At 42.9% G+C, this 27,733-nt stretch overlaps 1 protein-coding gene across 1 annotated transcript; it reads right to left on the bottom strand.

Moving 5' to 3' along the window:
- Positions 1–485: 485 nt before the first annotated feature.
- On the bottom strand, positions 486–27,730 carry STOML3 (stomatin like 3). The gene is made up of 7 exons (XM_069602110.1): positions 26,677–27,730; positions 11,372–11,475; positions 11,218–11,290; positions 7,814–7,896; positions 6,105–6,308; positions 4,255–4,389; positions 486–1,723 (listed from the first exon to the last, which is right to left on the bottom strand). The coding sequence occupies exons 1-7, from the start codon at positions 26,726–26,728 to the stop codon at positions 1,499–1,501; spliced, it is 876 nt and encodes a 291-aa protein (XP_069458211.1). The 5' UTR covers positions 26,729–27,730; the 3' UTR covers positions 486–1,498.
- Between the last annotated feature and the right edge of the window lie 3 nt (positions 27,731–27,733).

The following is a 27,733-nucleotide window of genomic DNA, read 5'->3' as shown; positions in this document are numbered from 1 at the left end:
GGAAGGGCTCCATCGCCTCCCCTACTCACCTCTCCCCAGGAAAACTCAATGATATTTAAGAGCAAGAACTTTGGAGGCGTATCTGATTTCCAGTTCCAATCTATCACTCACAAGCTAAGGGACTCTGCATAAGTCATTCAACTTTTTGACACCACTTTCTCCTTTATAATGTAAGAACACTTCTTAGCATCCATGCGGGGCTGAACACAGTGTCATGCACAGCAGACATTCAATAAAGGGTAACTTTAAAAATTCTATCCCATTGCTCAAAATGGCTCCCCCCAAAAAATTACACCATGGCAACAAAATAATCTCCAAAAAAGCAATTTTTAAAATAAAACCTCCATCCATGGGAGGGGGTTCAGGATGGGGAACACGTGTACACCTGTGGCGGATTCATGTTGATGTATGGCAAAACCAATACAATATTGTAAAGTAATTAGCCTCCAATTAAAATAAATTTAAATTTAAATAAATAAAATGCATTCACATTCTATGGCATCTTTATTTTTGAGAGGTTTGGGAGCATGAGTTAGAGAGGAAGAATCATTACAAGCAATCCTTGATGACTTGTGGCTCTTGGGACTAAGGATAGACTGAAAACATGAAGTTCGCAGGCTACCGTTCCCCAGTGATTTCAAATAACACAACCTTTTGCCAGCTTCTCACTTGTGGACGCATAAGCAGACTGGAGCCCGCAGGATCACAGTGTCTTATCTCGCCCTCTGACAAAGGTGCTGGGAGGCCGGGATTGGTCACCAGTCCCAGGAGGAGGCACGCAGCCAGGGAGCTGAGGGCAATCTGCCTGGGAGAGGGAGGTGGTGATAAAATTGCGGCCAGAAGCCTCAGTGCCTCTTTAGTCCTTAACATCAAAGTCAATCATAATTTTAAGCATTCTGGGGGTTTTGTTGTCACAATTAGAAATTTAGCTAATAATTACTTTGGAATTACAAAGCAGATAGCTAGAACTGGAAAGTGAGCAAATAATCACTTTCAATTGATAAGGCAAATAGCTAGTATAAATGTGTTACTTTGCCGATTATCTAGAGTGCCAGGGGAATCTTCCCAACCCAGGGATTGAATCCAAGTCTCTTGCATTGCAGACAGATTCTTTACTGTCTGAGCTACCAGGGAAGCCCTACTTAAACTCATTAAAAGAAATAATTCTGAAATCGTAATCATGGTCACCCAAAGATCACCCCAGCTACAGCAAGAAAGTTCCTGCTCTAAGTCAGCGATGCCTACTTACTGATTATCCTAAGACTAATGCAAAGTTTTCTTTCCTTTCTTAAAAATAAAAGCAGCATACAGCCCTTCTTTTTTTTTCTTTCTTTCTTTTTTTTTTTCCTTTGTTGCCTCTATGCCTTTTCCTGCTAATGCTGATCCAGCTGTAAAGTTACTCTGCTTGAATAGTGTTGATAGTCTCAACACTTCTAACTGCTGGGGTTGCCATAGGAACAGATATGCCTAAGTGATGGCCGGAGGCAGCAGGAGGACCTCAAGCTCTGTTGGGGACCTTCTGGTGGTTGTCGTAGGTGATGCCACCAATGCCCTCCAGCATATTTATGGGCAGAGGAAACACAATGGTGGAATTCTTCTCTGTGGCCACGGTGGCCAAGGTCTGCAGGTAACGTAGCTGGAGGGCTGCCGGGGACTCAGCCAGCACCATAGAGGCGGACTTCAGAGCTTTAGAAGCATTCATTTCTCCTTCCGCTGCAAGGACCTACACCAACAGAAAGAAAAGACTTTAGAAATAAAGGTTCCCAACTGTGACTAGTGCCTTCTTTATCTGCGTCTGCAATGATGTTTCTCTCCTAGCCCCCACTTAGTCACCCGTGTTTCATCTACTTCTTCAGCAAGGATTAGAGTTTCACATCCTTATGTGATTAGAGAAATTTGAGGAGGTTGCAGGAAACAGGGAGATAACTTACAAATTATGAGTCCCTACTTTTCATTCCAAACAAAATAAAAGCCCTGCCTTTAACCCAAACAAATACAGGTCCAGCCACCATAGTGATGCTCTTGAATCTGTGCTCCCCATCTGCTGCTTTCATTTGCAGAGAAATCTGAAATTCAAGGCTTCCAACTGGCTTTTTCTTCTGTGAGTTTCACTTATCACAGATTTTTTTTAAATTTTCATTCTGTTGCCAATTTTGTTTCATTTTTTAACTGGAGTGTAATTGCTTTACATTGTGTTAGTTTCCGTGTACAAGGAAGTGAACCAGCGACCAGCGATATGTATACATATATCCCCTCCCTTTGGGACCTCCCTCCCACCACACCCCCCATCCCACCATCTAGGTCATCACAGACCACCGAGCTGAGCTCCTTGTGCTATGCACTAACAATGAAAGATCAGAAAGAGAAATTAAGGAAACAATCCCATTTACCATTGCAACAAAAAGAATAAAATGCCTACCTAAGGAGGCAAAAGGTCTGTACTCAGAAAACTTTAAAACACTCATGAAAGAAATCAAAGGTAACACAAACAGATGGAAAGCTATACCATGTTCTTGGAGCGGAAGAATCAACACTGTGAAAATGGCTATACTACTTAAAGCAGTCTGTAGTTCCAATGGAACCCCTAATAAACTACCAATGGCACTTTTCACAGAATTAGAACAAAAAATTTTCCAATTTTGTTTCCTTCTTACAGTGTAAGAATTATTTCCAGTTCCGCCTGCTCTTGATTACAAGCAGCAGCGAGTGCAGTCTGCAAACCCTCTTTGGAAGTCTCCTAAGCCCTGCACCTCCTCTGGTTCTCAAGCTGCCCAGGAATGACTTGGTAACCCCCATCCGTGGGCACTCACTACCCATGTGCAAAAGTGCTTCCCAGGTCCACTGCTTAGAAGCTGCTGGACCTCAACAGAGAAATCAGAGATAAGCAGAGGGAATCTTTCTGGACTCCCAAGTAAGATTCCAAAGAGGATAGCTGGAGGCTTCTAATCCCAACTGGTTTCTGATACTTCAGGAAATTCACACAGACAAGAAGGCTATGAATCCAATAGATTCAAGAACACTTGAGACCAAGTTGTGCTCACATTTTGTAACTCTAACCTGGATTGTCGTCACCTGGTCCTCTTAATCTAGTGTGTTCACTTAACATCAGTTCAGTTCAGTCGCTCAGTCGTGTCCAACTCTTTGCAACCCCATGAATCGCAGCTCGCCAGGCCTCCCTGTCCATCACCAACTCCCGGAGTTCACTCATACTCGCGTCCATCGAGTCAGTGATGCCATCCAGCCATCTCATCCTCTGTTATCCCCTTCTCCTCCTGCCCCCAATCCCTCCCAGCATCAGAGTCTTTTCCAATGAGTCAACTCTTCCCATGAGGTGGCAAAGTACTGGAGTTTCAGCTTTAGCATCATTCCTTCCAAAGAAATCCCAGGGCTGATCTCCTTTAGAATGGACTGGTTGGATCTCCTTGCAGTCCAAGGGACTCTCAAGAGTCTTCTCCAACACCACATACTAGAGGCATAATGCTCGAAAGACAGGCACCAGGTTGCTACATCAGAATCACCAGCTACATAAGAATGTAGGTTCCTGGGCCCACTGAAGCCTCTGCTTCACTGAGTCTGAGGTGAGACCTGGGGATTGGTGTTTGCCTTGCTCATGTCTCTCAAGGGGACCCACTTTGCTAAGTCACTGAGTATAATATAAATATATATATTTATATTTTATATTTATATAAATATATTTTTATATACTTATATTTAATATTTTTGCATTGGGGTAGAGATGATTAACGTGAGTTTGAGCAAACTCCGTGAGACAGTGAAGGACAGGGAAGTCTGGTGTCGCAGAGCCCAACACAACTGACTTGAGTAACTGAACAACAACAACACTGCTGATTAACAATGTTGTGACAGTTTCAGATGGACAGCAAAAGAACTCAGCCATACATATACATGTATCCATTCTCCCCCAGCTTCCCCTTCCATCCAGGCTGCCACATAACATTGAGCAGAGTTGCCTGTGCCCCACAGTAGGTCCTTATTGGTTACCCATTTTAAATATAGCAGATGTGCATGTTCATTCCAAACTCCCTTAATATGCCTTCCCCCATCCTTCCCCTCAAAGCTGACCTTTTAATTCAGGAAGAAATTCTCAGTAAAACTTCTAAAAATAAAAAGGAGAAGAAGCAACCCTCTTCTTCTTGAAATCATTGAGGACGCCTGAGCTTCCATTCAAGCTCCAGCCTCGTGGGCTCCAGAGTGAGGGGCTCGCCCTCCAGTACCGACTGGAGTCACCCTTACCTTGGCCCTGGCTTCCCGGGTGGCCTCGGCCTCAGCGGCCATGGACCTCTGCAACTGCACGGGAATCCGGACGTCTTTGATTTCCACCCGGGCCACCCGGATCCCCCACAGCTCAGTGGCATCATCAAGTAAGGTCTGTTTCCAAGTCAAAAGAAAGGACGTCAATCAGAATACAGGCAATGTGATCAAAGATTCTGCTATATTTTACATAAGCAAGAGAAACACTCTTCCTTTTCTCCTTTTGAATTTACAGCATTTGGAGTGAGACCATTTGGGAAGAAAATAGGAGTTCTTATCACTCCCTTCCTGGAATTGAAGTAAATCCCAGGAAGGATTCAGAAACAAAAGTTGGTATTTCTTTTAAGAGGTGGTTACTCAGCAGGTGCACCCAACCATTCCTAAAGAACATACACTGTTCATCTAGATTTGAGCAAATTCCCCACATTTTCTTGTCACTGACACTAAGCAGGCAGCAGTGGCTTTTGTCCTGGTTCTGCCATTTACAGCTGTGAATCCTTGGACTCACTCTTAACCTTTCTGATTCTCAGTCTTCACACCTATGAAAGGTTTTCTTTCAGGACTATCATGAGGTCTGGACAGAATACGCCTAAGATATCTATCATGGCCCAGCAATAATTTAATACATATTAACATTATCCCTGGGTACTTTTTGAGATACTCTTTTTCTTGCTCTGTTTAACCTCTAACCTGTGGCTCAGTTTTAAACAGGTAGCAAGGCATACATGTTTTTTTAGGGCAGAAGAAGCCTAAAACCAAAGACATCCTCATCCTTTGTTAGAGCTTCAGACAACTGAAGATAGCTTGCTGGTTATCCTGGAGGGGTAGGGATGAGAAAGAATGCCTCAAGAAATAGCAAGATCGGATAAATAGTTCTCCTAAAGCATAAAGGGCAGAGATCTCCGTGCTACCAAATAGCAAGTGAGCCCTTGCTTTCCTGTGATCCCTGCAGGGAGCCAGGAGATGAGAACTCCCAAGAAGCCTCTGATCCGACTGTGATGGGGAAACATCTGAGTCACTGAACTTGTGAAGCTCTTAAAACGGCATGGAGCATCGTCATGCAGAACTGATATTATCTTCTAAAGCCTCAGGGACTTTGCACTACCTTAGAGACTGGAAGAGAAGCCGAGAAGGACCAAACAGCCTACCCTCTGAGAGAAGGCAGGCTCAGAATAAAAACGTAATTGATTCGAAAAACACAGAAATGTGATTGTCTATAATCTAGGGCTTCTCAGGTGGCACAGTGGTAAAGAATCTGCCTGCCAATGCAGGAGACACAAGAGATGCAGGTTCAGTCCCTGGGTCAGGAAGTAGGAGTAGGAAACAGCAACCCATTCCAGTACTCTTGTCTGGAAAATTCCACAGAGGAGTCTGGTAGGCTACAGTCCATGCGATCACAAGGACTTGGACAAGACTTAGCACACATACACACATATACATAATCTAGGGTGAACAAGAGGTGAGAGGGCTGCCTGTTACATCCTCATCAATTGTATAACTATGATTACTATTCATATCTTTATTGACATTGGGAGCATGAAGTCAGCTTCCCTAGGAGGAAAAAGCTGAAGTGTATGATGTCAATTCATCATTTTGAGTTCCGAAAGCAATTTTAGTGGCTCCCTCTTCCCACCAACAAATTTAAATCTGGACCTCATGATTGTTTAAAAAAAAAAAAAAAGAAATGCTAAACTGAAGCCCATCTCTTAAGAGAAGCAGTACATGTGTGTGTGCGCGCACGGAGGAGGTGCTTTGAACTGCTGATATTTGATTATCACTGATAATTAAAATGAGTGGATTAACAATGCAGGCTATGTGTTCTGTGTCTTTACCTGGATGCTGTGGGCGATCTCTTCTCGGCCAGCTAGGATCTGGGACAAGGTCCGTGTCCCTAAGACATTTCTCAGAGTGGTCTGAGCCAGCAGAAACGTGGCTTGATGGACATCGTTGACATTAGCCACCGCTGAGACGGCGCTATAGATCCTGTAATAGACCACTCCGTCCACCTGAGTGGTCACAGAGTCTCTGGTGAGGATCTGGGGAGCAAGAACACGGCAAGTCACATGCAAATGACTTTCGCACACAGAGCCAGACACGACTCTTGAGCAACTGAGCTCACGGACACATGACTTTCACAACGACCAGAAAAGCGTCAGACTACCCCAGAGTCCACTCCACAAACGAACAGCGTTCATCACAACTCAGGCCAGCACCACCAAAAACCTGCCCTGACTCAAATCCTAATTAGTAGCCAAATTCCTACATAGGTGTGATATGTACCTGTCCCTGTAACTTCATCTCGTGGAAGTCCAACATCCCCTACTCAGAGGTGAAGCAGGTGTTTCCACTTTAAAATGCAGAACCCTGCTGAAATTCTACCTTCTAAACAGAGGCAGAAAAGTCATTTCCCTGATACTTGAAATCTTTTTGGTTCTCAGTTTCATCAGGTTTGATGAATAGCAATGCTTCTTAGAAAACATAGATGGCACCAGAGATCCGTGTTCTATATTCGGAGAAGGAAAAACCAATTTAACTTTACAGAGGCTCTGCATTAGTTATTCTGAATTAACATGATGAGGGACTTTGGAGAAAATCAGATTTCTGGGCGTACCACGGAAGTAGACCCTAGAACTCCGTTCTCCCATCTAGAACTATTAACCATGGAGCCATAAAAAGCCTGTGATTGGTCCCTAGGCATCCCAAGGTCTCTTATGATTAGGGCTGAATTCTAAGGTAAGGACTCTGTAACTCCCGCCAGCGGTATGAAGACATCATGGCTGGGTCTTGATTTTCTGGACCAGAGAGAGGAAAATTATCATTTACCCAAAGATGTTGATTGTTCTCTCTTCTAATCCCCTTTGCTCTTCCACACACTTTCTTTTCTCTTCCTGGATCATTTTTGTGTATTAGAAAGATGAATGACTATTAATAACTCTGTTTCTCTTCCCTGTCACCCAGTCATTGGCTTGGTTCATTCAGTTTCAGTACTTCAAGAACTGAAAAGAGTTATTTGAAACCCAATGGCAGGTGAGCCCTGTGCCCTGTGTGTTCTTTCTCCATGCCCATCTCACATTGTTGTATCCAAACATATAAAAAAATTTAAAGCAGAGGTGAGAGATATAGATGCAATTTCTGAAAAGGTGGTGAAAAGGGTAGTATCTTAACCGATGAGTGCCATCTACCAAATTACTTTCAGCTCTTTCTTAAAATGATTTATCAGACTCTCCCAAGCATCTGCTTGTCATTCTCCATCTCAGCTTCTCTGCCTTCCGTATCCATTCTCTCTCTTCTTCCAGACTTTCTCCCACCCAATCATTTCCATGTCTTCCAGCTTTTCAGCCCTTGCTCTTGGCTCCATTCTCATTTGGCAAAACAAGGCCCAAAAGTTTCAGGAGCCACCTAGGACTCCTCCAGCTGGTCTCTAAGAATTCAGGCGATCTTTCCCTTTATCATTTGAAAACATACTATGAATTCTCAACTGTCCATGTAACAGGGAAAAGATTGGTTTTATTTCCAGAAATGTATCTTTAATCAGCATTACCTCCTGGGGAGGAATGTTGCAAGTAACAGTCCGGAGATCCACTTTGACAAACACATCTATGCAGGGCAAGATCAGAATCAGACCTGTGCAAAAGTAAATACAGTTTAAAATTTGGCCCAGCTGAAAATAACTGCAATAGATTGTCTCCTAGATATACAGTACATTGTTTTTGTGGGATTATAAATGCTTTTCGGATGATCTTCAATAAGTACCTGTTTAACTTTGGGGTAATTATTTCTCCCTATGAGTCAAGGACTAAAGGCTCCTGAAACTTTCCCCCTAGTAGTCAAGGACTAATTTCCCTAGAAATTAAAATATTTTGTTAAGAAGCTAGAGATTCTTGACATATAATTTTGATTTCTTTCAATATTTTTTCTGTGGACCATTTTTTAAAGTCCTTATTGAATTTGTTACAATATAGCTTCTGTTTTATGTTTTGGTTTTTTTTTTTTTTTTTGGCTGAGAGACCTGTGGGCTCTTAACTCTCCAACCAGGGATCAAACCCACACCCCTGCAATGAAAGTGGAGTCTTAACCACTGGACCACCAGGGAAGCCCTAACATTTAATTATTAGATATTCTTCAAGAGCTATGGGACATATGTATACCTGTGGCTTATTCATGTTAATGTATGGCAGAAAGCAATACAATACTATAAACCAATTATCCTCCAATTAAAATTGAAAAAATTGGACCTACTTCTATTCAAGCACTGAATTTGACATTTACTTGAAGGAATATTTTGGAATATTCTTTTGATTTGATCAAAAGAATCAAATATTTTTATTTTTCCCTGGGTTAAAGATATCTGTACAAAAGATTCAAGCACAGACTTAAGGCCTTGACTATCAGTGTCTATCCACATTCTCATTTATATTCTTCAGGACTGAAGGAATGTTGGCATTAAAATCTTCCCAGGATTTCAGTGTCCCTAAAACTAATGTATTACAGTATTCACAGTTTCTCTGTAACTGTGTTCTCCCTCATATACAATGACTTTCCTCCATTGTGAATATGCTTACTTCTCTCTGAGCTGTCAAGTATTAGACTGGGGGGTAGGGAGGGCTGAGGACACTGCTTTGAGGATTCCATGATGCCTTAACTTTGCTCTGGTGAAGCTTCTCTACAGCAAGAGTGGCCAAGACTAGAACCACAAGCATGTCAGCACGATGGGGACACCCACCCTTTTCCATTTGCCGAAAAGATTCTGTTTCTGTTTTCAAAGAAACAAGTTTTTGCATTGAGTCGCTTGCAAAGGGCGGGTGGCAGCAACAGAAAACGCTGCTAAGGTGCTTTCTTTCTTTTGGTCTCTAAGCCTTTCTGAGGTAAGGATTACTTCCTAATTTACTCCTCTTTTGGGTGCTAAGTCAGCGGTTACAATCATGGCCCTTAGAACTAGACAGAGGTAAGTCCCAGCCCTATTGGTTACTAGCTTGTGACCTAGGAACATTCATCTAATTTTTCTGAGCCTCAGTCACCCAATTCCTATAAGATGATAGTGAAGATTAAGCATGATTATGGTTTCCCTGGTGGCTCAGATGGCAAAAGAATCTGCCTGCAATACAGAAGACCCAGGTTCGATCCCTGGGTCAGGAACATCCCCCAGAGAAGGGAATGAAAACCCTCTCCAGTATTCTTGCCTGAGAAATCCCATGGACAGAGGAGCCTGGCTGGCTACAGTCCATGGGATTAAAAAGAGTCAGACACAAATGAGCGACAAGTATACACACACCATGATAACGAAATAAAATGCTAAATGTAGTGCCCTGGTGGCTCAGCAGTAAAGAATCCACCTGTCAATGCAGGAGACACAGGTTTGATCCCTGGTCCGGGAAGACCCCACCCGCCACGGGGCAACTAAGCCCGAGCACCACAACTACTGAGCCTGTGCTCTGGAGCCCGGGAGCTGCGACTCCTGACGTCTGAATGCCCTAGAGCCCTGCTCCGCCACGAGAAGCCAATATAAGGAGAAACCCGCACACCGCAATTAGAGAGCAGCCCCTGCTCGCCACAACTAAAGAAAAGCCCACAGAGCAAGCAGAATGCAGAAGAAACAGAATAAAAATAAATAAATGAAATTATTTAAAAAAAAAATCATAGTGCCAGGCATGTATTAAGTGCTCAAGAAATAGCAGCTCTTGTTATGAATACTTTTATTATTAAAGAATAGTTTACGATTTACAGAAGTGGAGAGGTTCTCTATTAGCAATTTGGCCTGTTTCCCTCTGGCTCTTGTGACATTCTCAGCCCCAGAGATGTGTATGACGAGATTTGTTACCCTGGGACACTTAGTGGTGAACTCTTCTGGGAAAATTCATTTAGAAGAGACTTCTCCAGAGTCCTTCAAGCTGTGGTTATTTGACCTCTCTCAAATCCAATTTTTTTTCTAAGTTATAATCTTGGCTCCACCAGGTGAAACATGACTAGAAAGGGTTTGCCTTCGCTCTGTTCTTCCTCAGCTGGATAATTCCATCACCTCTATTTGGATGAACTCATAAGAATACCCATTAACAAGCATTTCTTGCTTTCTTTCCCTTAGGCTCCTTATTAGACAATGCACAGGGTCTTCACTGAGGCATGCAAGTCTAACATGTGGGATCTAGCTCCCCGACCAGGGATTGAGCCCAGGTCCTCTGCACTGGGAGCTCAGAGACTTAGCCACTGGACCACCAGTGTGAAAGTGAAGTCGCTCAGTCGTGCCCGACTCTTTGCGACCCCATGGACTGCAGCCCACCAGGCTCCTCTGTCCATGGGATTTTCCGGGCAAGGATCCTGGAGTGGGGTGCCATTTCCTTCTCCATGGGATCTTCCCAACCCAGGGATCAAACCTGAGCTCCCTGCACTGCAGGCAGATTCTTTACAGACTGAGCTATGAGGGAAGCCCTAGTGTTCTGGCCTAGAGAATTCCATGGACTGTATAGTCCACGGGGGTCACAAAGAGTCAGACACGACTGAGCGACTTTCACTTTCATTGGACCACAAGGGAAGTCTGTATTAGACAGTAGGACCATACTACTTGAAATGGCCAAGTCTCTGTAACAAGCTTCTCCTTTTGAAGTTTCTCATATGTTTAAAAATGTAACAGACACCTGAGCGCCTGCTTTAGTACATGGCCAAGTGCAGAGCACACAGTGAATAAGGAAGTTCCCCAGAGACTCCACAGTGCAGCTGAACAGAGAATGGGTTTACTTAAATACATCTTATTAGGGGGCAGACAACAGATGTTACTAGAGAAGTGTAGCAAATAACCATTCTCCTCCATGTGCCTTTTAAGTTACTGTTTGAATAGACTCTTCTTTCAAGAATATTAGAATCTGTCCTATGAAACTGCCATTTTGGTGAGTTGAAAACAAACATTAGCAATGTCACAGAGTTCAGCTAAACCTGATTATAGTTCAACAATACCTGGCCCCTTGGCTTTGTCAGCTTGGATGCGTCCCAGTCGGAATACAACAGCACGTTCATACTCCTTAATGATCTAAGAGATGAAGGGAGAGCATTTAGTGTTAACGGTTCATCCACTCACACCAAGAGACCAATCTGTTTCCCAGGGTATTACCTTCAAGCACATCCATATGGAGATCGGGAAGGTAATGACCATCAGCAGGAAAGAAAGGAAAAGTAGGATCCAGCCACATACACCAAGCCCTTTACTCTTGATGCCTAGGTAACGGGAAGGAGGCAAGCCTGTAACTGACATGTTCTTAGGAAAGCAATTCAGTAACATGTATGAAGAAACCATCCAGGGAGCTGGCCTAGCTGGAATGGGGCTGAGGAAGCAACCTGAATCCACACACACTCTTGATGGCGGTAACACCACCCACACACACACTCACACACACACACACAGAAAATATTCCTTCAGGTTTTTAGATGAAGACCTGTCCCTTCCAAGACACATCTCATAGCAATCAATAATAATAATAACCATAGCATTTACATAGGGCTGCCATGGTTTTTTACTCTCAAAACACATAAAACCACCCACATGAAAATCACCAGGTTACCATCTTAAAAGACAGATTCCTGGGGACTTCCCTGGTGGCCCAGGAGTGCAGGTCCAGCCTGCAAGTCTCATCAGTTCAGTTCAGTCTAGTCGCTGAGTCGTGTCCGACTCTTTGCAACCCCATGAACTGCAGCACGCCAGGCCTCCCTGTTCATCACCATTCCCGGAGTTCACTCAGACTCACGTCCATCAAGTCAGTGATGCCATCCAGCCATCTCATCCTCGGTCATCCCCTTCTCCTCCTGCCCCCAATCCCTCCCAGTGTCATGGTGCAGTCAAAAATAATAAAAATGAAATAAATAAATAAAAGACAGATTCCCAGGGCCTCAGAATTCCCCAGGTGAAATCAGGACAACCTCTGAGGCAGATAGGTAGGTACTATTATCCCAAAGGAGACCTTGTAGTGCAAGGAAAAACATTTTCAAGAGTGCTTTACATCTGAGTTTCTATGAGAGTCTTTAACTCCCTAGGGCTGTGGTCTCAGAAAGACCACTCAGTCTTTCTGAGCCTCAATTTCTTCATCTATAGGATGGGGACAGATATTATCTACCTTGAAGAACTTGATGAGGATTAAATGGGATTATTTACATAAGGCACCTCACCAATACATTAGTATCTACCTTCGTGTTTGTGCACAGTCGCTCAGTCATGTCCAGCTCTTCATGACCCTTTGAACTATAGCCCACCAGGCTCCTCTGTCCGTGGGATTTTTCAGGCAAGAATACTGGAGTGGGTTGCCATTTTTCTCCTCCAGGGCATCTTTCCGACCCAGGAACTGAACCCGTGTCTCCTGTGTCTCCTATATTTCCAGCTGAGTTACCCGCTGAGCCATCAGGAAAGGCCCTATATCTATCTTAGTAAATGTCTATTACTACCATTATCCCCATGTTACAGATTGATGACTATTACAGAGACTTGTCAGGCACTGATATTTGATAATTTTGTTTTTTCATAAAATTTTGTTGCATCAGCTCACTACATTCAGTGTCTTTTTGCTAATCACATATTGCCACAACAGGGGCATTTTAGCTTAATATCACCTGGGAAAAGGTGGAACTAAATTCAAATCATATTTCAGCCACTTAAAGCTTTATAGCTTTAATCACATCAATTACATAATTTCTCAAGTGCTATGATTCTTGTTTGTAAAGCATCCAGGTCTGGCAGATCCCTGTACTTTAGAATTATTTACATTCACTATTTCACCTTGTTTTAAATCCTTACTGTTTTTTGTTCTCTTCTCCTTGACAGCCAACCACACCCTTACCCCAAACTTCCTCTGATTAATTTCACATTCCACACATTCACTGGAACTAATAATACTTGCTGGTATCTCCACTCAGATAATCCACAAACACCTTATGCTATCTTTGTCTCAATGAATGCCTTAACCATCCACACTATTGTCCAGGCCAACCACAGAAGTCACTAAGCCTCACTGATACCATCTCAAATTCACCCTCACTTATCCATTTTACCGGTGCTTTGACAAACATGCATTTATGAATATTTACAAGGATCCTTAAAAGCTGGCTTAAAACTCAACATTCAAAAAACAAAGATCATGGCATTCAGTCCCATCACTTCATGGCAAATAGATGGCGAAACAATGGGAACAGTATGAGATTTTATTTTCTTGGGCTCCATAATCACTGCAGATGATGACTGCAGCCATGAAATTAAAAGATGCTTGCTTCTTGGAAGAAAAGCTATGACCAACCTGGACAGCACATTAAAAAACAGACATTACCAGCAAAGGTCCATCTAGTCAGAGCTATGGTTTTTTCCCAGTAGTCATGCATGGATGTGAGAGTTGAACTATAAAGAAAGCTGAGCACTGAAGAATTGATGCTTTTGAGCTGTGGTGTTGGAGAAAACTCTTGAGTGTAACTTGGACTTCAAGAAGATCAAACCAGTCCATCCTAAAGGAAATCAGTCCTAAATATTCATTGGAAGGACTGATGCTGAAGCTGAAGCTCCAATGCTTTGGCTACCTGATGGGAAGAACTGACTCATTGGAAAAAACCCTGATGCTGGGGAAGATTGAAGGCAGAAGGAGAAGGGGACAGCAGAGGATGAGATGGCTGGATGGCATCACCGACTTGATGCACATGAGTTTGAGTAAACTCCAGGAGTTGGTGATGGACAGGGAGGCCTGGCGTGCTGCAGTCCATGGGGTCGCAAAGAGTCAGCCATGACTGAGCAACTGAACTGAGACAAGATTCTAGGATTTTGCTCTTAGAGATAATGCTGTGAGGAGTCCTAATGTGTATCTTTGTGGACTTGAGTGGGAGAATTCCCAGCAGTGGAAGTGTTAGGCCAAGGGGATTCGTATTCACAATTTTGATAGATGGTAGGTGGCCTTGAAAGAGTTTGTACCCTGTGCCTATTCCCATACACCCTGTCCTCACCATTTATTGTCAGTCTTTTCAGTTGCTGCATTCTAATAAATAAAAAGCATCTAAGCTTCAGATACATATTTCATGTGAAAATCTTCTGAGGGCAAATATTCTTTTATAGGCTTTAAATGCGCACAAAGGTCTACTCCATAACAATAAGGGTTTGCCTGCATACGTCAAAGTTTAAATTTCCAAAATACCACCTTCCAAAACTTTGGACCACATCGGGGTGGATCAGACTATTATTATGCAGGATAAAATGCCATTTTGTGCCTTCTCATAGAATCTTTGTTGATTTATTTATTAGCACTTTTAAAGTCATTACTAATGACATACTTTATATATGTACATTCTCGTTAATAAAAAATCCAAGAAATATGAATGAAGCTGGAGTCCCCTCAACCATCCTCTCCTCAGTCCACTTAGTTTGGTATATGTCCTCAGAGACTCATTGCTGTGTATTTACATACCTGTATCTACAGTTAGAAAACCCTGGTTTGGATTTGTAGATTTTGTGAGAAATAGCATCACACTGTTTCTACTTTTTTTTTTTTAAACTGAATATTGTTGTTCAGTTTTTCAGTCATGTCTGAGTCTTTGCAACCCCATGGACTGTGGCATGCCAGGCTTCCCTGTCCTTCACCATCTCCCGGAGTTTGCTCAAATTCATGTCCATTGGTTGGTGAAGCTATCTAACCATCTTATCCTCTGCCCTCCACTTCACCTTTTGCCTTCAAAATATATTAACTGAATACATTTTGGAGATATTTCCATGGCATTACATCTGGATCTACCTTATTCTTCTTCATTGTTGCCTCGTGTACTAAATGTGTGACTCAAAAAAAAAAAGATTTGTTTAGCTGTTCTCCTATTGAAGAATATTATGGTTACTGGCAATTTTGCTTTTACAAACAAGGCTGCAATAACCTTGCTTGGACATGACTCTCCAGATGATTCGCACTTTGCTGGCATCTTGAGGAAGGCTTTGAGAACACAGCACAGTCCTTTGCCCTTTGGTGTGTTTCCGCCCTGCTGACACTGCCACAGTTTGTGCTGAGAAACCTGGTGGTGTTGGGGGCCGTGACTTTACACTGTCACACTCACAGGGAGCTGGGACTCCAACAAGGACCTCAGCTACACTTTATGCCGTGAGCAAGCCCTTTGCTGTGCTTAGTCGTTCAGTTGTATCCAAGTCTTTGCAACCCCATGGACTGTAGCCCGCCAGACTCCCCTATCAATGGGATTCTCCAGGCAAGAATACTGGAGTGGGTTGCCACGCCCTCCTCCAGGGGATTTTCCTAACCCAGGGATCGAACCCAGGTCTCCCACATTGCAGGCTAATTCTTTACTGTCTGAGCCACCAGAGGAGCCCAAGCAAGCCCTAGACACGTCCAGACTCTCTACAGCCTTAACACCAAGCTGCAATAGAAAGTGCTGGTCACAGAGAAAACTGCCCTGACCTCAATGAGCTCTGCCGCAGTCCCCACCATCATTACCTGCGAGCGTGGCTCTGTTAAGTACTAAATGTGCCCAGAGAGAGGCCGGAGATGAGGACACGATTAGCACATGATTAATCTTCCAAGATTTACACCTGAGCATTAGAATTACCCAGGTCACTGCCCCTGGGAGGATTGGTGGAGCCTGGGGGTGTCATTAGCTGCGGTTAAAGCGGGGCTGTGGCCTGTCCCTCAGGGCTGCATAGCTCAGCCTTCTGAGCACAGCAGCTCTGGGGGAGCACCAAGCTGCTTTTGCAGCCTCCTGCAGAATCAGCTTTCTTCCTCCCCACCTCCCCCACAGCTAAAACCAGGACGCTGAGCTGAGAAGTGGATTTGAGGATTACAATTCCAATTCAAAGGAAATACTGAGATTGTATTACAAAGGCTCTTCATACATTTCCCATACCCAGCCTTTACCTTATCCTGTACAAGGATCCTTCCAGAGCCTTCCCTGAGCCATTCCCTTGAGGGGGTGGTGGAAAGAAAAGGGGCCATACCCTCTCTGATCATCTGCTTTAGCCATCTGTTCATCTCCTGTTTTATCCTAATCTGTGGAGGGGTGTTTTCTCTCAGTAATTGTCAGTTCAGTTCAGTTCAGTCGCTCAGTCGTGTCCAACTCTTTGCAACCCCATGAACCGTAGCACACCAGGCCTCCCTGTCCATCACCAACTCCCAGAGTTTACCCAAACTTACGTCCATTGAGTCAGTGATGCCATCCAACTGGGTAATTGTCACCATACCATAAAGTTGCCATCATATTACCCCCTGATGGAGAACTGGACTTTGCTGGGGGCAGCAAATTGACCCCGATTTCTCTTTCATCCATCAAACAGATATTTTACCAGTTTTGGGCTTCCGTGAGGGCTCATATGGTATAGAAGTTGCTTGCAAAGCAGGAGACCTGGGTTCAATCCCTGGGTCAGAAAGATCCCCTGGAGAAGGGAACGGCAACCCACTCCAGTATTCTTGCCTGGGAAATTCTTTGGACAGACGAGCCTGGCTACAGTCCATGGGGTTGCAAAGAATTGGACATGACTGACTAACACTTCACTTTTTTCACTTTTTAGCAGTTATATGTCAGGCACACGGTGCTAGAGCTGCAGATACAAGAGAATAAGATGGGGGAAATTCCAATAAGAGCTCACATCTAACAGGGAAATCGACAACAGGACAGGTGTGGTAACAGGGTCCCTGCTCTGCTGCACTTCCCTCTCAGATATGGACAAACGCTGAAGTAAGTGGGGATGAGGAGCAGCACAATGTCTAGTGAACAAGTTTCCCTCAACTGGCGAAACAAAAGATGAGCCAAACGGCACGGAAACCGGAGTCCCAGCACTGCTGACTCTGGGGAGAAGGACTCTGGGACTTTTGCTGGAAGGGATTTGGGGATAACTGAGGCCAACTCTTCATTTTGCAGCCAGAAAGCATCCTGGTTAGCACTGTCACCATCCCCTTAATCTCTGCTTAAGTAAAATGGTACCCACAAGTTCCACAATCTTTGGCAATGAGGCAAAACCAAGCTTCAGGTTGCAGATGCATGCCTCTGGGGCCTTGTTCCTGGAGCTTAGATGTAGCCCATAGCACCAGAGGAGACTTAAATACCCTCCAGGACTAAGTGTAAACACTCAAGGCAAGATTTTAACTCCTATGAGGCTAGGAAGTAGGGAAGGAATATTCTAGATCACTAACCCCGCTTAGATGGCATTAAAAGTAGAAACAAATTTTAGGAAATCAAATAGTTTAGATGACTTGCTTGCTTATTTCCCAATTTTGTCTTGATCAACAGTATCTAAATATTAGATCAGTACTTTATACAATTCAAGCCCACAAATCTGTATTAGTATACATAGTCATTTCCTCTCTAAGCAGAAATAGCCATTTAGGTAATGACATTGTTTAAAAGCACCAAAATAATGATGTACCGTATACATCAGAGAAATGAAAACCAAAATTAGATAATAATACACAGCTTCCAGAATGGCAAACAATTAAAGACTGATAACGCCACATTTTATCAAGGTTGTGGGGCAGTCGGAGGTCTCATAGAGGCAAATTGATAAAATCACCTTGAAAAACTATTTGGAAGTATCTATTAAAGCCAAACACACACTTACTTTATGACTAAGTATTCAACTTCTAAGTAATATCTCAGAGAAATGAAGGCTTTTTATGGAGAAAAGCATATTCATGAATGTTGATTACAATTTTATTCATAAAATCCAAGAAACAAAGAACCACCCAGACCTATCAACAGTAGAATGAATAAAGTTGTGTTATGTTCATATAAAAGATTACTCAGGAAAAAGGACAAAAGCTATACTCCTATGGCATTCAAATTATGAATTCAAAACATTCAAAATACGAATGAATCTCATAGACAAAATATTGGGCAAAATAAGCTAGACATAAGAGCACATCCTTTCTGATTCCATGTATAAGAATACATGAGCTTCCCTGGTGGTTCAGAGGTTAAGAATCTGCCTGCCAAGGCAGGATGTGCAGGTTTGATCCCTGGGTCAGGAAGATTCTCTGGAGAAGGAAATGGCAACCCACTCCAGTATTCTTGCCTGGGAAATCCCATGGACAGAGGAGCCTGGTGGGCTACAGTCCATGGGGTCTCAAAAGAGTCAGACACGACTCAGCAACTAAACAACAACATAAGAATACATACTGCATGATCTCATATTGTATCATTTAATTCAAGAAGAGGCAAAACTAATCTATTATGTTTGAAGTCAGAGTAGACTGTCTCTGCGTAGTGGAGTTTGGGTAGTTGGGTATTATCTGGGAAGAGATGAGAGAGCTTTTCAGGTTGCTGGAAATGTTTCACGTCTTGATCTGGGTGGTGATTACATAGACTTACACATATACATCTATTTCTGCTTTATTGACTATGCCAAAGCCTTTGACTGTGTGGATCACAATAAACTGTGGAAAATTCTGAAAGAGATGGGAATACCAGACCACCTGACCTGCCTCTTGAGAAACCTATATGCAGGTCAGGAAGCAACAGTTAGAACTGGACATGGAACAACAGACTGCTTCCAAATAGGAAAAGGAGTATGTCAAGACTGTATATTGTCACCCTGCTTATTTAACTTCTATGCAGAGTACATCATGAGAAACGCTGGGCTGGAAGAAGCACAAGCTGGAATCAAGATTGCCAGGAGAAATATCAATAACCTCAGATATGCAGATGACACCATCCTTATGGCAGAAAGTGAAGAGGAACTAAAAAGCCTCTTGATGAAAGTGAAAGAGGAGAGTGAAAAAGCTGGCTTAAAGCTCAACATTCAGAAAACGAAGATCATGGCATCTGGTCCCATCACTTCATGGGAAATAGATGGGGAAACAGTGGAAACAGTGTCAGACTTTATTTTGGGGGCTCCAAAATCACTGCAGATGGTGATTGCAGCCATGAAATTAAAAGACGCTTACTCCTTGGAAGAAAAGTTATGACCAACCTAGATAGCATATTGAAAAGCAGAGATATTACTTTGCCAAGAAAGGTCCGTCTAGTCAAGGCTATGGTTTTTCCTGTGGTCATGCATGGATGCGAGAGTTGGACTGTGAAGAAAGCTGAGCGCCAAAGAATTGATGCTTTTGAACTGTGGTGTTGGAGAAGACTCTTGAGAGTCCCTTGGACTGCAAGGAGATCCAACCAGTCCATTCTAAAGGAGATCAGCCCTGGGTGTTCTTTGGAAGGAATGATGCTGAAGCTGAGGCTCCAGTACTTTGGCCACCTCATGCGAAGAGTTGACTCATTGGAAAAGATTCTGATGCTGGAAGGGATTGGGGGCAGGAGGAAAAGGAAACAACAGAGGATGAGATGGCTGGATAGCATCACCAACTTGATGGACATGAGTGTGAGTGAACTCCGGGAGATGGTGATGGACAGGGAGGCCTGGCGTGCTGTGATTCATGGGGTTGCAAAGAGTCGGACATGACTGAGCAACTGAACTGAACACATATTGAGCCTGCGGGAATAAAAACCAGCCAGCAAAGAGAAAAGCAAAGGCTATTTATTCAGAATTTGCTATCATAAAAGAGTCAATTTCTATCATTAGCATTTTGGCAGAGACTCAAAGGTAGGCAGAAGAATGGGAAAGCTTTATAGTGGGAAAAAAATGGAAGGCTCCAGGTGTGCCTTGATTGGAGGCTGCCACCCTGGTGAAGCTACAGGTGGACAAACTAGAGGCAGAGCCTCCTATGTGATGATCTAGCAGAGCCATCACAGGGCAGTGCCGTGTGGTTTTCTTCTGTGGATCCTAAGTTGCAATCAGAGACACAAAGCAAGAGAGATGTCAGTTATTAATCAAGCCCTGGCCACTGGGGGTTGATTGTTACAGAAGTAATTGTTCAGCTTCCTGAATTGTTGTCAGAGATTCACCTGCCATCTAGCAGGCTGGCTTCCCGGGTTGGTTATTATAGATAAAGGCTTGGTTTTCTGGGCTGGTTGCTGCAGGTTGGTGGTCAGAGAGTCCTATGTTTAGATACGGTCCAGCCTTTCGTCTGCTCGTGTATTCAGTCTCTCAAGCCAAGACCTTAAGACTTATGCACTGTATTGTATGTATCTCATACCACATCAAAAATGATTCACATAGAGACCAGAGGATACCCATAGGCAGGGTAGTACTGAGGATGGAAAGCTCACTGCTTGCTCTGCAAACTCAGAAAAAAAAGAGGATGGAGAGAATGGAAGAGCTTTAGCACAACCAGCCTGTGGACAGTGCTTACAGGGATGGAAACTGTAGGTCCCAGGTCCCGTGACCCTGCATTCTAATTGAGACATTGCCACATGAAAGCTAGATGATGCCTTCCAAGTTACTCAGCCTGTTGGGGTCTTAGTTTCCTTCTCTGTTAGCACAATAATAGCTAGCCTTGAGGATTAAATAAATTACATGTAAAGGGATTAATAGGGCTTCCCCAGTGGCTTAGTGGTAAATGATCTGCCTGGAGTTAAGGAGACACAGGAGATGTGGCTTCGACCCCTGGGTTAGGAAGACACCCTGGAGGAGAGCTTGGCAACCCACTCCAGTATTCTTGCCTGAAAAATCCCATGGACAGAGGAGCCTGGCAGACGCCAGTCCATGGGGTTGCAAAGTTGGATACCACTGAAGTGATGGAGCACACACACACACAAAGAAATTATTACCCTCATTAGGAAGCCCCCTAGTGAGCCAGGCCACTGCCTAGGAATTTCCTCAAGTTCTGAACATTTCCTTAAGCTTGATGAACCTTTAAAGAGATTCTTCTTGACTCAAGGCCCCTGATTTCCCTTTTCCATGAGCACTTCCTTTAGAACATTGATCTTTGTAAATTTTTTCTCTGCCCCTTTGAGATGTAAGCCTTTTTCAAAACCTCTTGCCAGTTTTTACAATCTGGGACTATCTTTCTCAAGGACCTGGAAGACCTTCTGTTGAAAGGCAATCGCTAAGAAGACAGCACCCCTCGCTCCCAGTCTTTGTGGGCGGTAGGAGACTGACTTCAGTAGACACTGCGCTGCAAGTTGTAAAATATACCTCCTGTCAAAAAGATGTGGGAAGTTTATCAGCAAACCAAACCCAGATGGTCTATGACCACCCTGAAAGTCTTCCATACTTTTCCACTAGTGCACTGCAGCCTTTAAAAACCTCACACCCAGGGGAATTTCCCAGTGGTCTAGTGGATAGGACTGGGCAATTTCACTTCCCGGGCCTGAATTCCATCTGTGCTTGGGGAACTAAGATCCTGCAAGCCAAACAACAACAACCAAAGTTTTATAAAAAACAAACAAGAAAAACCCTACACCTCTTCGTTTCAGTGGTGCTAGTTCAGGTTGAGTGTTGACCTCTCTCCTCGACGGCAATAGGCTTGAGTAAGGTTTTCCTTTTTCGCCTGTTTAATTTTGTCCAGGTCAGTGTGTGCTTTGACAACTGACATTTGTTGTTTTCTTCTTTTTCTTCCTCCAAACTTTAAACTTTTAATTTTGTATTGGGGTATAGTCATCTAACAATATTGTCGTAGTTTCCGGCAAACAGTGACAGGACTCAGCCATCCATATACATGTATCCACTTTTTTCTTAATCTATTTATTTTTACCATAGAATTCTATATATCTTCTGTGGATATTCTGGCCCATCCAATGGATGGCTCCTCTCCATGTGCAAAACCTATATTTTTAAAAAGAACAAACAATAGAACCCTAACTGCTGCAGGTTTCTACCTCCTAAAGTGGCTTGGTCACTGACTTTATAAGTTCTTTCATATCACTTTTAGAACCTTAAAAAAGAGAGGGAGAGAGAGACAGAGAGACACTGAGAGAGACAACCAGATCTTTGCTGTAAAACTACCAAATCAGTGTAGGTGATGATTTTATCATCATCGCTAGTCCTAGGGCTACAAAATTCCATAAGCCCAAGAGTTTTCCAAATGGAGATTTACATCTCAACTACAGACACGAACTTCATGATACATTTATATTAATACTGAGCTTCTTTTTAACCATTTGGTCTTTTAAAGAAAGAGTTAAGATATATTTTGAAATGGAATGTTCAAAAAGGTGTAAAAATAATGTTTTTAGTACTGTGTATGCTCCCTTTCAGCTCAAGAATGTAAGTGTCGCCAACACAAGGCCCCGCTCACGTGCCCCTCTTTATATGACCCAGGGCAGCTTGGCCCACAGCCTCCAGCGGGACTCCATCCATCGCCATCGGTCAAACGCAGTAGCCACGCCCACGCCTGCCATTCAGAGACCAGGCTTGACACACGAGCTCTCAGAGCATCTTCGATCCAGTTTTTCAAGTGGCAGCGCCTTCTTTTCTCACTTCTGCTGTTTCTCTTTTGGGGGAGGGAGTTGTTTGTTTTTTGGTTTTTGTTTGTTTCAGTTTTGTGAACTTGCTGCACAGTACGTGGGCTTTCATTTCCTGGATGAGGGATCGAACCCACGCCCCTTGCATTAGAAGGGCAGAGTCTTAACCACTGGATCTCCAGGGAACTCCCAGTCTCTCACTTCTGGATCTAGGTGACTAGGTCACACACTGACAGCACATAAACATCCCCTTTAGTAGAGAAAACACCGAAGTCCTCACGCGTTCTTGTGCTTTATGTGGCCTTCTATGTTCCCTAGACCCCCTGCACACCCTCCGTTCTCCTTTCTCTCGATTTCTTTTCTAGGAAGACTTTCCAATCTTACACCTCCAGGGGCTCCTCTTCTGAGTTTCTACAACACCCTCTACCATCACTTTTCATAGTACATTGTAATTTTTAGTTACTGCTCTGAGAGCAGTTATTTTATTTTGACATCTCCATCTCCTGAAACACAGTGGCTTCTGGGTTCATTCATTGAATGAATGAAGTGGGCAGTGCTCTCAACACTTTGGACTATCAAAAATGATGCTCAGCAACAGGACCGATAGATGTAGTGATACGTTTGAAGTTTCTTGTTTGGAAATAATGATCCATCAGAGGAGATTCTGTTTGCTCTCAAGAGAGTCAATTAACCTGAGAAGCACATGTCCTCAAGTTTTCTCCTTCATAGGTGTTGTCTCTCAACTCCCACCATTATAGGAAGAAAATAAAGAGAAAACAATTTCCTTAAAATCATTCTCATCTCTCCCTTTCCTTTTTCTGTCTGAAATAACTACCCATAATAAGTACAAATACTTTGTCCTTAAGATTTATGCCCAAACATTCTCATAATAGTGTTATTTATAAGAGTGGTAAATCAAAACACCTTGAAAATACAATGGAGGGATAATTAAGTGAACCATGACATATCACCACAAAACCATAAAAATTTTTTAAGTTACAAAAACATGAAAAAATTGCTATATGTGTAAGTCACTCAGTGGTGTCAGACTCTGCAACCCCATGGACTATAGCCTGCCAGACTCCTCTGTCCATGGAATTCTCCAGGCAAGAATACTGGACTGGGTTGCCGTTCCCTTCTCCAGGGGGTCTTCACAACCCGGGGATGGAACCGGAGTCTCCGGCATTTCAGGCAGACTCTTTATCATCTGAGCCACCAGGGAAGCTGAAAATTGCTGTGGTATATTGTTAAAAGAAAAAAATAGTAAGATGTAAAATTATATGGACAGTATAATCCTTCTTAGTAAAACAGTATGCTTAGAAAAAATATTGGATGGGGACTTCCTGGTGGTCCAGTGGTTAAAACTTCACCTTCCAATGCTGGGAGCGGGGAGAGCTAAAATCCCACATGTCTTGTTGGCAAAAAAAACCAAAACATAGAACAGAAGCAGTATTGTAACAAAATCAATACAAGTTTTTTAAATGGTCCATATTAAATAAAAAAGAAAACAACCATATCAGATGAAAATTAACCAAAATATTGCTACTACTGCTACTGTTAACTCACTTCAGTCGTGTCCGACTCTGTGCAACCCCATAAACGGCAGCCCACCAGGCTCCCCCGACCCTGGAATTCTCCAGGCAAGAACACTGGAGTGGGTTGCCATTTCCTTCTCCAATGCATGAAAGTGAAAAGTGAAAGGGAAGTCGCTCAGTTGTATCTGACTCTTAGCGACCCCATGGACTGCAGCCCACCAGGCTCCTCCATCCATGGGATTCTCCAGGCAAGAGTGCTGGAGTGGGGTGCCACTGCTTTCTCCGAAATATTAACAGTGGTTAATTCTGAGTGATGGAAGTATGGCTAGTTTATACTGCTCAGAATTTTCTTATTTTTTGCTACCATTATAATTTTTAGAAGCACTTTAAAAATAAAAATCTACCCATCTGCATGGTCTCTTCAGTCATGTCTGACTATGTGCAACCCTATGGACTGTAGCCCTCCAGGCTCCTCTGTCCATGGGACTCTCTATGCAAAAAAACTACTCAAGTCAAGTGAAAAAAAGTCCTTTGTGTTTTCAGGTCAGGAAAGACCAGATGCTTCTTGCTGGGCGGGGAATAAAAACAATCACTTTCTCTGAGCCAGGCAAAGAGTGTCACAAATTCTTTCCCCTTTTCTGTTTGCTTCTGATCCTGGGGAGATATAGCCAGTAAAACAGAGTCTCACAACTTCCTGGTCCTTTCTCTAGTGAAACAAGGATTTTAAGTACCGAACATAAAATCTAAAGCAAAACCCAACAGGTAAGCATTATCTTTTCATCACCTGCAATTTGTCTGTCCTCCTCCCTTTTTCTCTCAAGTATGCACACAGATTGTATCTAGAGCTTTTTTCTTTCTTAAGGAAAAATGCAGAATTGCTAAATTTAAGAAACTAAATTTAAATTAAATCACTCAAAGTGTGATCTTAATCTGGCAACCTCACTAGTTTAGGAATTTACTTGGAGGCAAACTTCTAATTCCATCTCAGACTCAGAAGGTCTGAGAAGGATGAAAACTTGTAGAGGTGAGGACCAGATCTGTGTTTTAAAAACAACCCCAGGAAGATTCTTTTGCACACTGACGTTGAGAAGAATTTCTAGGATGGAGATGATCGAGATGCCCACTAACTTCACTTTACCTCTTAAAGAAAAACAAGAAAGAAAAAAAGGAAGGGGTAGGGTTTTCTGTCCAAGGCTAATAAGAAGTCTAATGAGGTCCCTGGGTGCGGAAGGAAAGCCCTAATTTATAGCATTCTGTACATTCTGATTTATCCTTGTGACGTCACGGAACTTGAAGTCGGGAAGAAATAAATGTACTCTTGGGGCTTTCAAAATTTGGGACAAGCCTGAGGCACATTCTGCAGAGAGCTTCTACTGGGGGTGATAACTAGGATTCAGTTATTAATTTAATGCTCTCAACATTGTGTGTGGAATTTCCTATACAGCTTGAAAAACCAAATGGTGTTGTTTTGTCACTGTGTCCAAGATGGAAGACATATCCCACACATCTCAGAGAAGGACCGACATTGTACCTCATAAACTGCCTAGAGCACGTGGAATCCGAAGTTGTAGTGTATAAGCCCTACTTCTGTTTGTTTGTTCTGTGATAGGGCAGGTTGTTCCTTGTAGCCAAAAATCAAAACCAAGTAGACCCACAAACGCTTTAAAATATTTCATTGGTGATACAGCTTCAGCCATGCCCTTTATCCAGTTGATGTCTTAACCTGTTAAGTGGAAGCTAAAAAGTCTCATGAAACTTCTTGCTTAAGAAAATAGTCAAGGGTTCACTGGAAGAGTCCTCCCACGTACACCTTCCAAATGATGTCCATGGTCTTCAATATAGCTGCGTTGTTAGGTCTACTTCAAGAGAAAAGTCTCTTTTCCAATTCAGGTAGGTATCTCTAAATGTATATTTTCTTTTTTTACAAACTGATCATACCAAATGTGTCCAGCATTTCTAACTGGTGTTATGGAGCACAGGTTACTTGTATAGAGCACAGGTTAGGACTCACACACACACACACACACACATACACACATATACCAACATCATTGCCATCATCACCATCACCACTTTCTGGACCTCCAAGTTTTCAAACTCTCGAAGGCTCAGTTTTCTCCACCATAAAATGAACTTATAAAACGATCTACTTTAGAAATATCCTAAGATCTAAAATAATGCAAGCAAAATGCTCTGCAGTACAGAAGAACATTAGTATTCAAGCTACACTTCATATTTACAGGCTGTTCTATTTTCCTCAACTTGAGAGATCAGTATATCAAACATAGTGCAGCTCAAACCAACTTTTCTATTTAATCAAAGCATCAACAAATGATATTTGAGAATGAATAAATTTTAGCCTGCGCAACATAACTTTGCTAGCTAATGCCAAAAAATGAATATAAAGATAAACACAAATTCTATCTAGTACTAAAGAAAAAGGGCAAGTCATAGACTGGTCTTCACGAAGCAAATAAAAACCACAATATGCCATGACTTCAAAATTCTGGGCTCTAAATGAAATTGAAGCCAATTTCAATATGCATTAATTCACCTCGTGCTCACTCTCTGCAATGATACACCTCCCATTTTGTGTAATATACATAAAATAAACTTAAGGCAGGAAAAATGAACTTACCCACTAAGTTCTCTTTATCCAGCTTCTCTGGAGAGGATGCCCCGGGATCCATCTCATTCTTGAGAAGCTTTTATACTTGGCAAATTTTCATGGGTGTGGAGCCAGACCTGGGCTCCAGGAAGCACCCAGATGTGCTTGGGAGAAGAAAGAGCAGAGAGGCAGAGTGAGAGAGTGAGAGAAGTTCCTCTTCTTTCATGAGCACCCTAAGGATTAGTTACCCTGGTGAAGGAAGTCTGTTCACATAAACAAAACGATCTCCTTCCTGAGTTCAGACTGCCACTGTTCATACAGAAAATTCAAAGCTATGTGTAGGACCTTCTGTCTGTGCTGCTTCTTGCAGACTATCCCCGTGTAGCTGTCTGTATCGCTGGTACCTTATAAAACACATCTATACCACATGTAATTTGCTTATCATAATGAACTGTCCAATCCACAGGGCACGTATCTCCACCCTTAAGTTTCCGATGAGGAATTTCATCCAATGCATTGTACACACTGCAGTGAGTGATCTTCTGAGACTCGAATCTGATATCTCAATCCTGCTTAAAATAATCCAATGATTGCCAATGTATGTAAAGATGAAAATCGTATGTGCCCTAAAAGAACTGCTGGTCTGTCTCTCCCTCCTTTTCCAGGCGCACTCACATGATCTGTCCCTCACTCATTTAGCAATTGCGCCATTGGCCTTGATTAACCTTACTAAACTAAACCCTCCTAAAACCCTACTAAACCCATGTGTCCTCTGTGCCACAGGGCCTTTGCACATGTGACCATACATATAATTATTTGGTTAATGTTTGTTTCTTCCTCTAGATCAGGGGTTGGCTAATTGAAGTCAGCTGGGCAATTGCCCTACCACTGATTTTTTTGTAAATAAACTGTTACTGGAACATGGCCATGTCTTTTTGTTTCTATGTTGGTTTTGGTCACTTTTGGGCTTCCCTGGCGGCTCAGTGGTAAAGAATCCGCCTATCAATGCAGGAGACAAGGGTTCAAGCCCCAGGTCAGGAAGATCCCCTGGAAAAGGAATGGCAACCTACTCTAGAATTCTAGCCTG

Source organism: Ovis canadensis, chromosome 10, assembly GCF_042477335.2.
Source record: "Ovis canadensis isolate MfBH-ARS-UI-01 breed Bighorn chromosome 10, ARS-UI_OviCan_v2, whole genome shotgun sequence".
In the NCBI taxonomy this organism is placed as follows: Eukaryota; Metazoa; Chordata; class Mammalia; order Artiodactyla; family Bovidae; genus Ovis; species Ovis canadensis.
This window is presented reverse-complemented; position numbering and strand designations above follow the sequence as displayed.

What these genes read in the sequence shown, in the direction of transcription:
- STOML3 (XM_069602110.1), bottom strand. Translation starts at nt 26,728, where the DNA reads ATGGATCCCGGGGCATCCTCTCCAGAGAAGCTGGATAAAGAGAACTTA. An exon ending in GGATAAAGAGAACTTAGTGG is followed by an intron (nt 11,476 to 26,676) that starts GTAAGTTCATTT and finishes CCCGTTACCTAG; the next exon opens with GCATCAAGAGTAAAGGGCTT. An exon ending in TGACAAAGCCAAGGGGCCAG is followed by an intron (nt 7,897 to 11,217) that starts GTATTGTTGAAC and finishes ACTTTTGCACAG; the next exon opens with GTCTGATTCTGATCTTGCCC.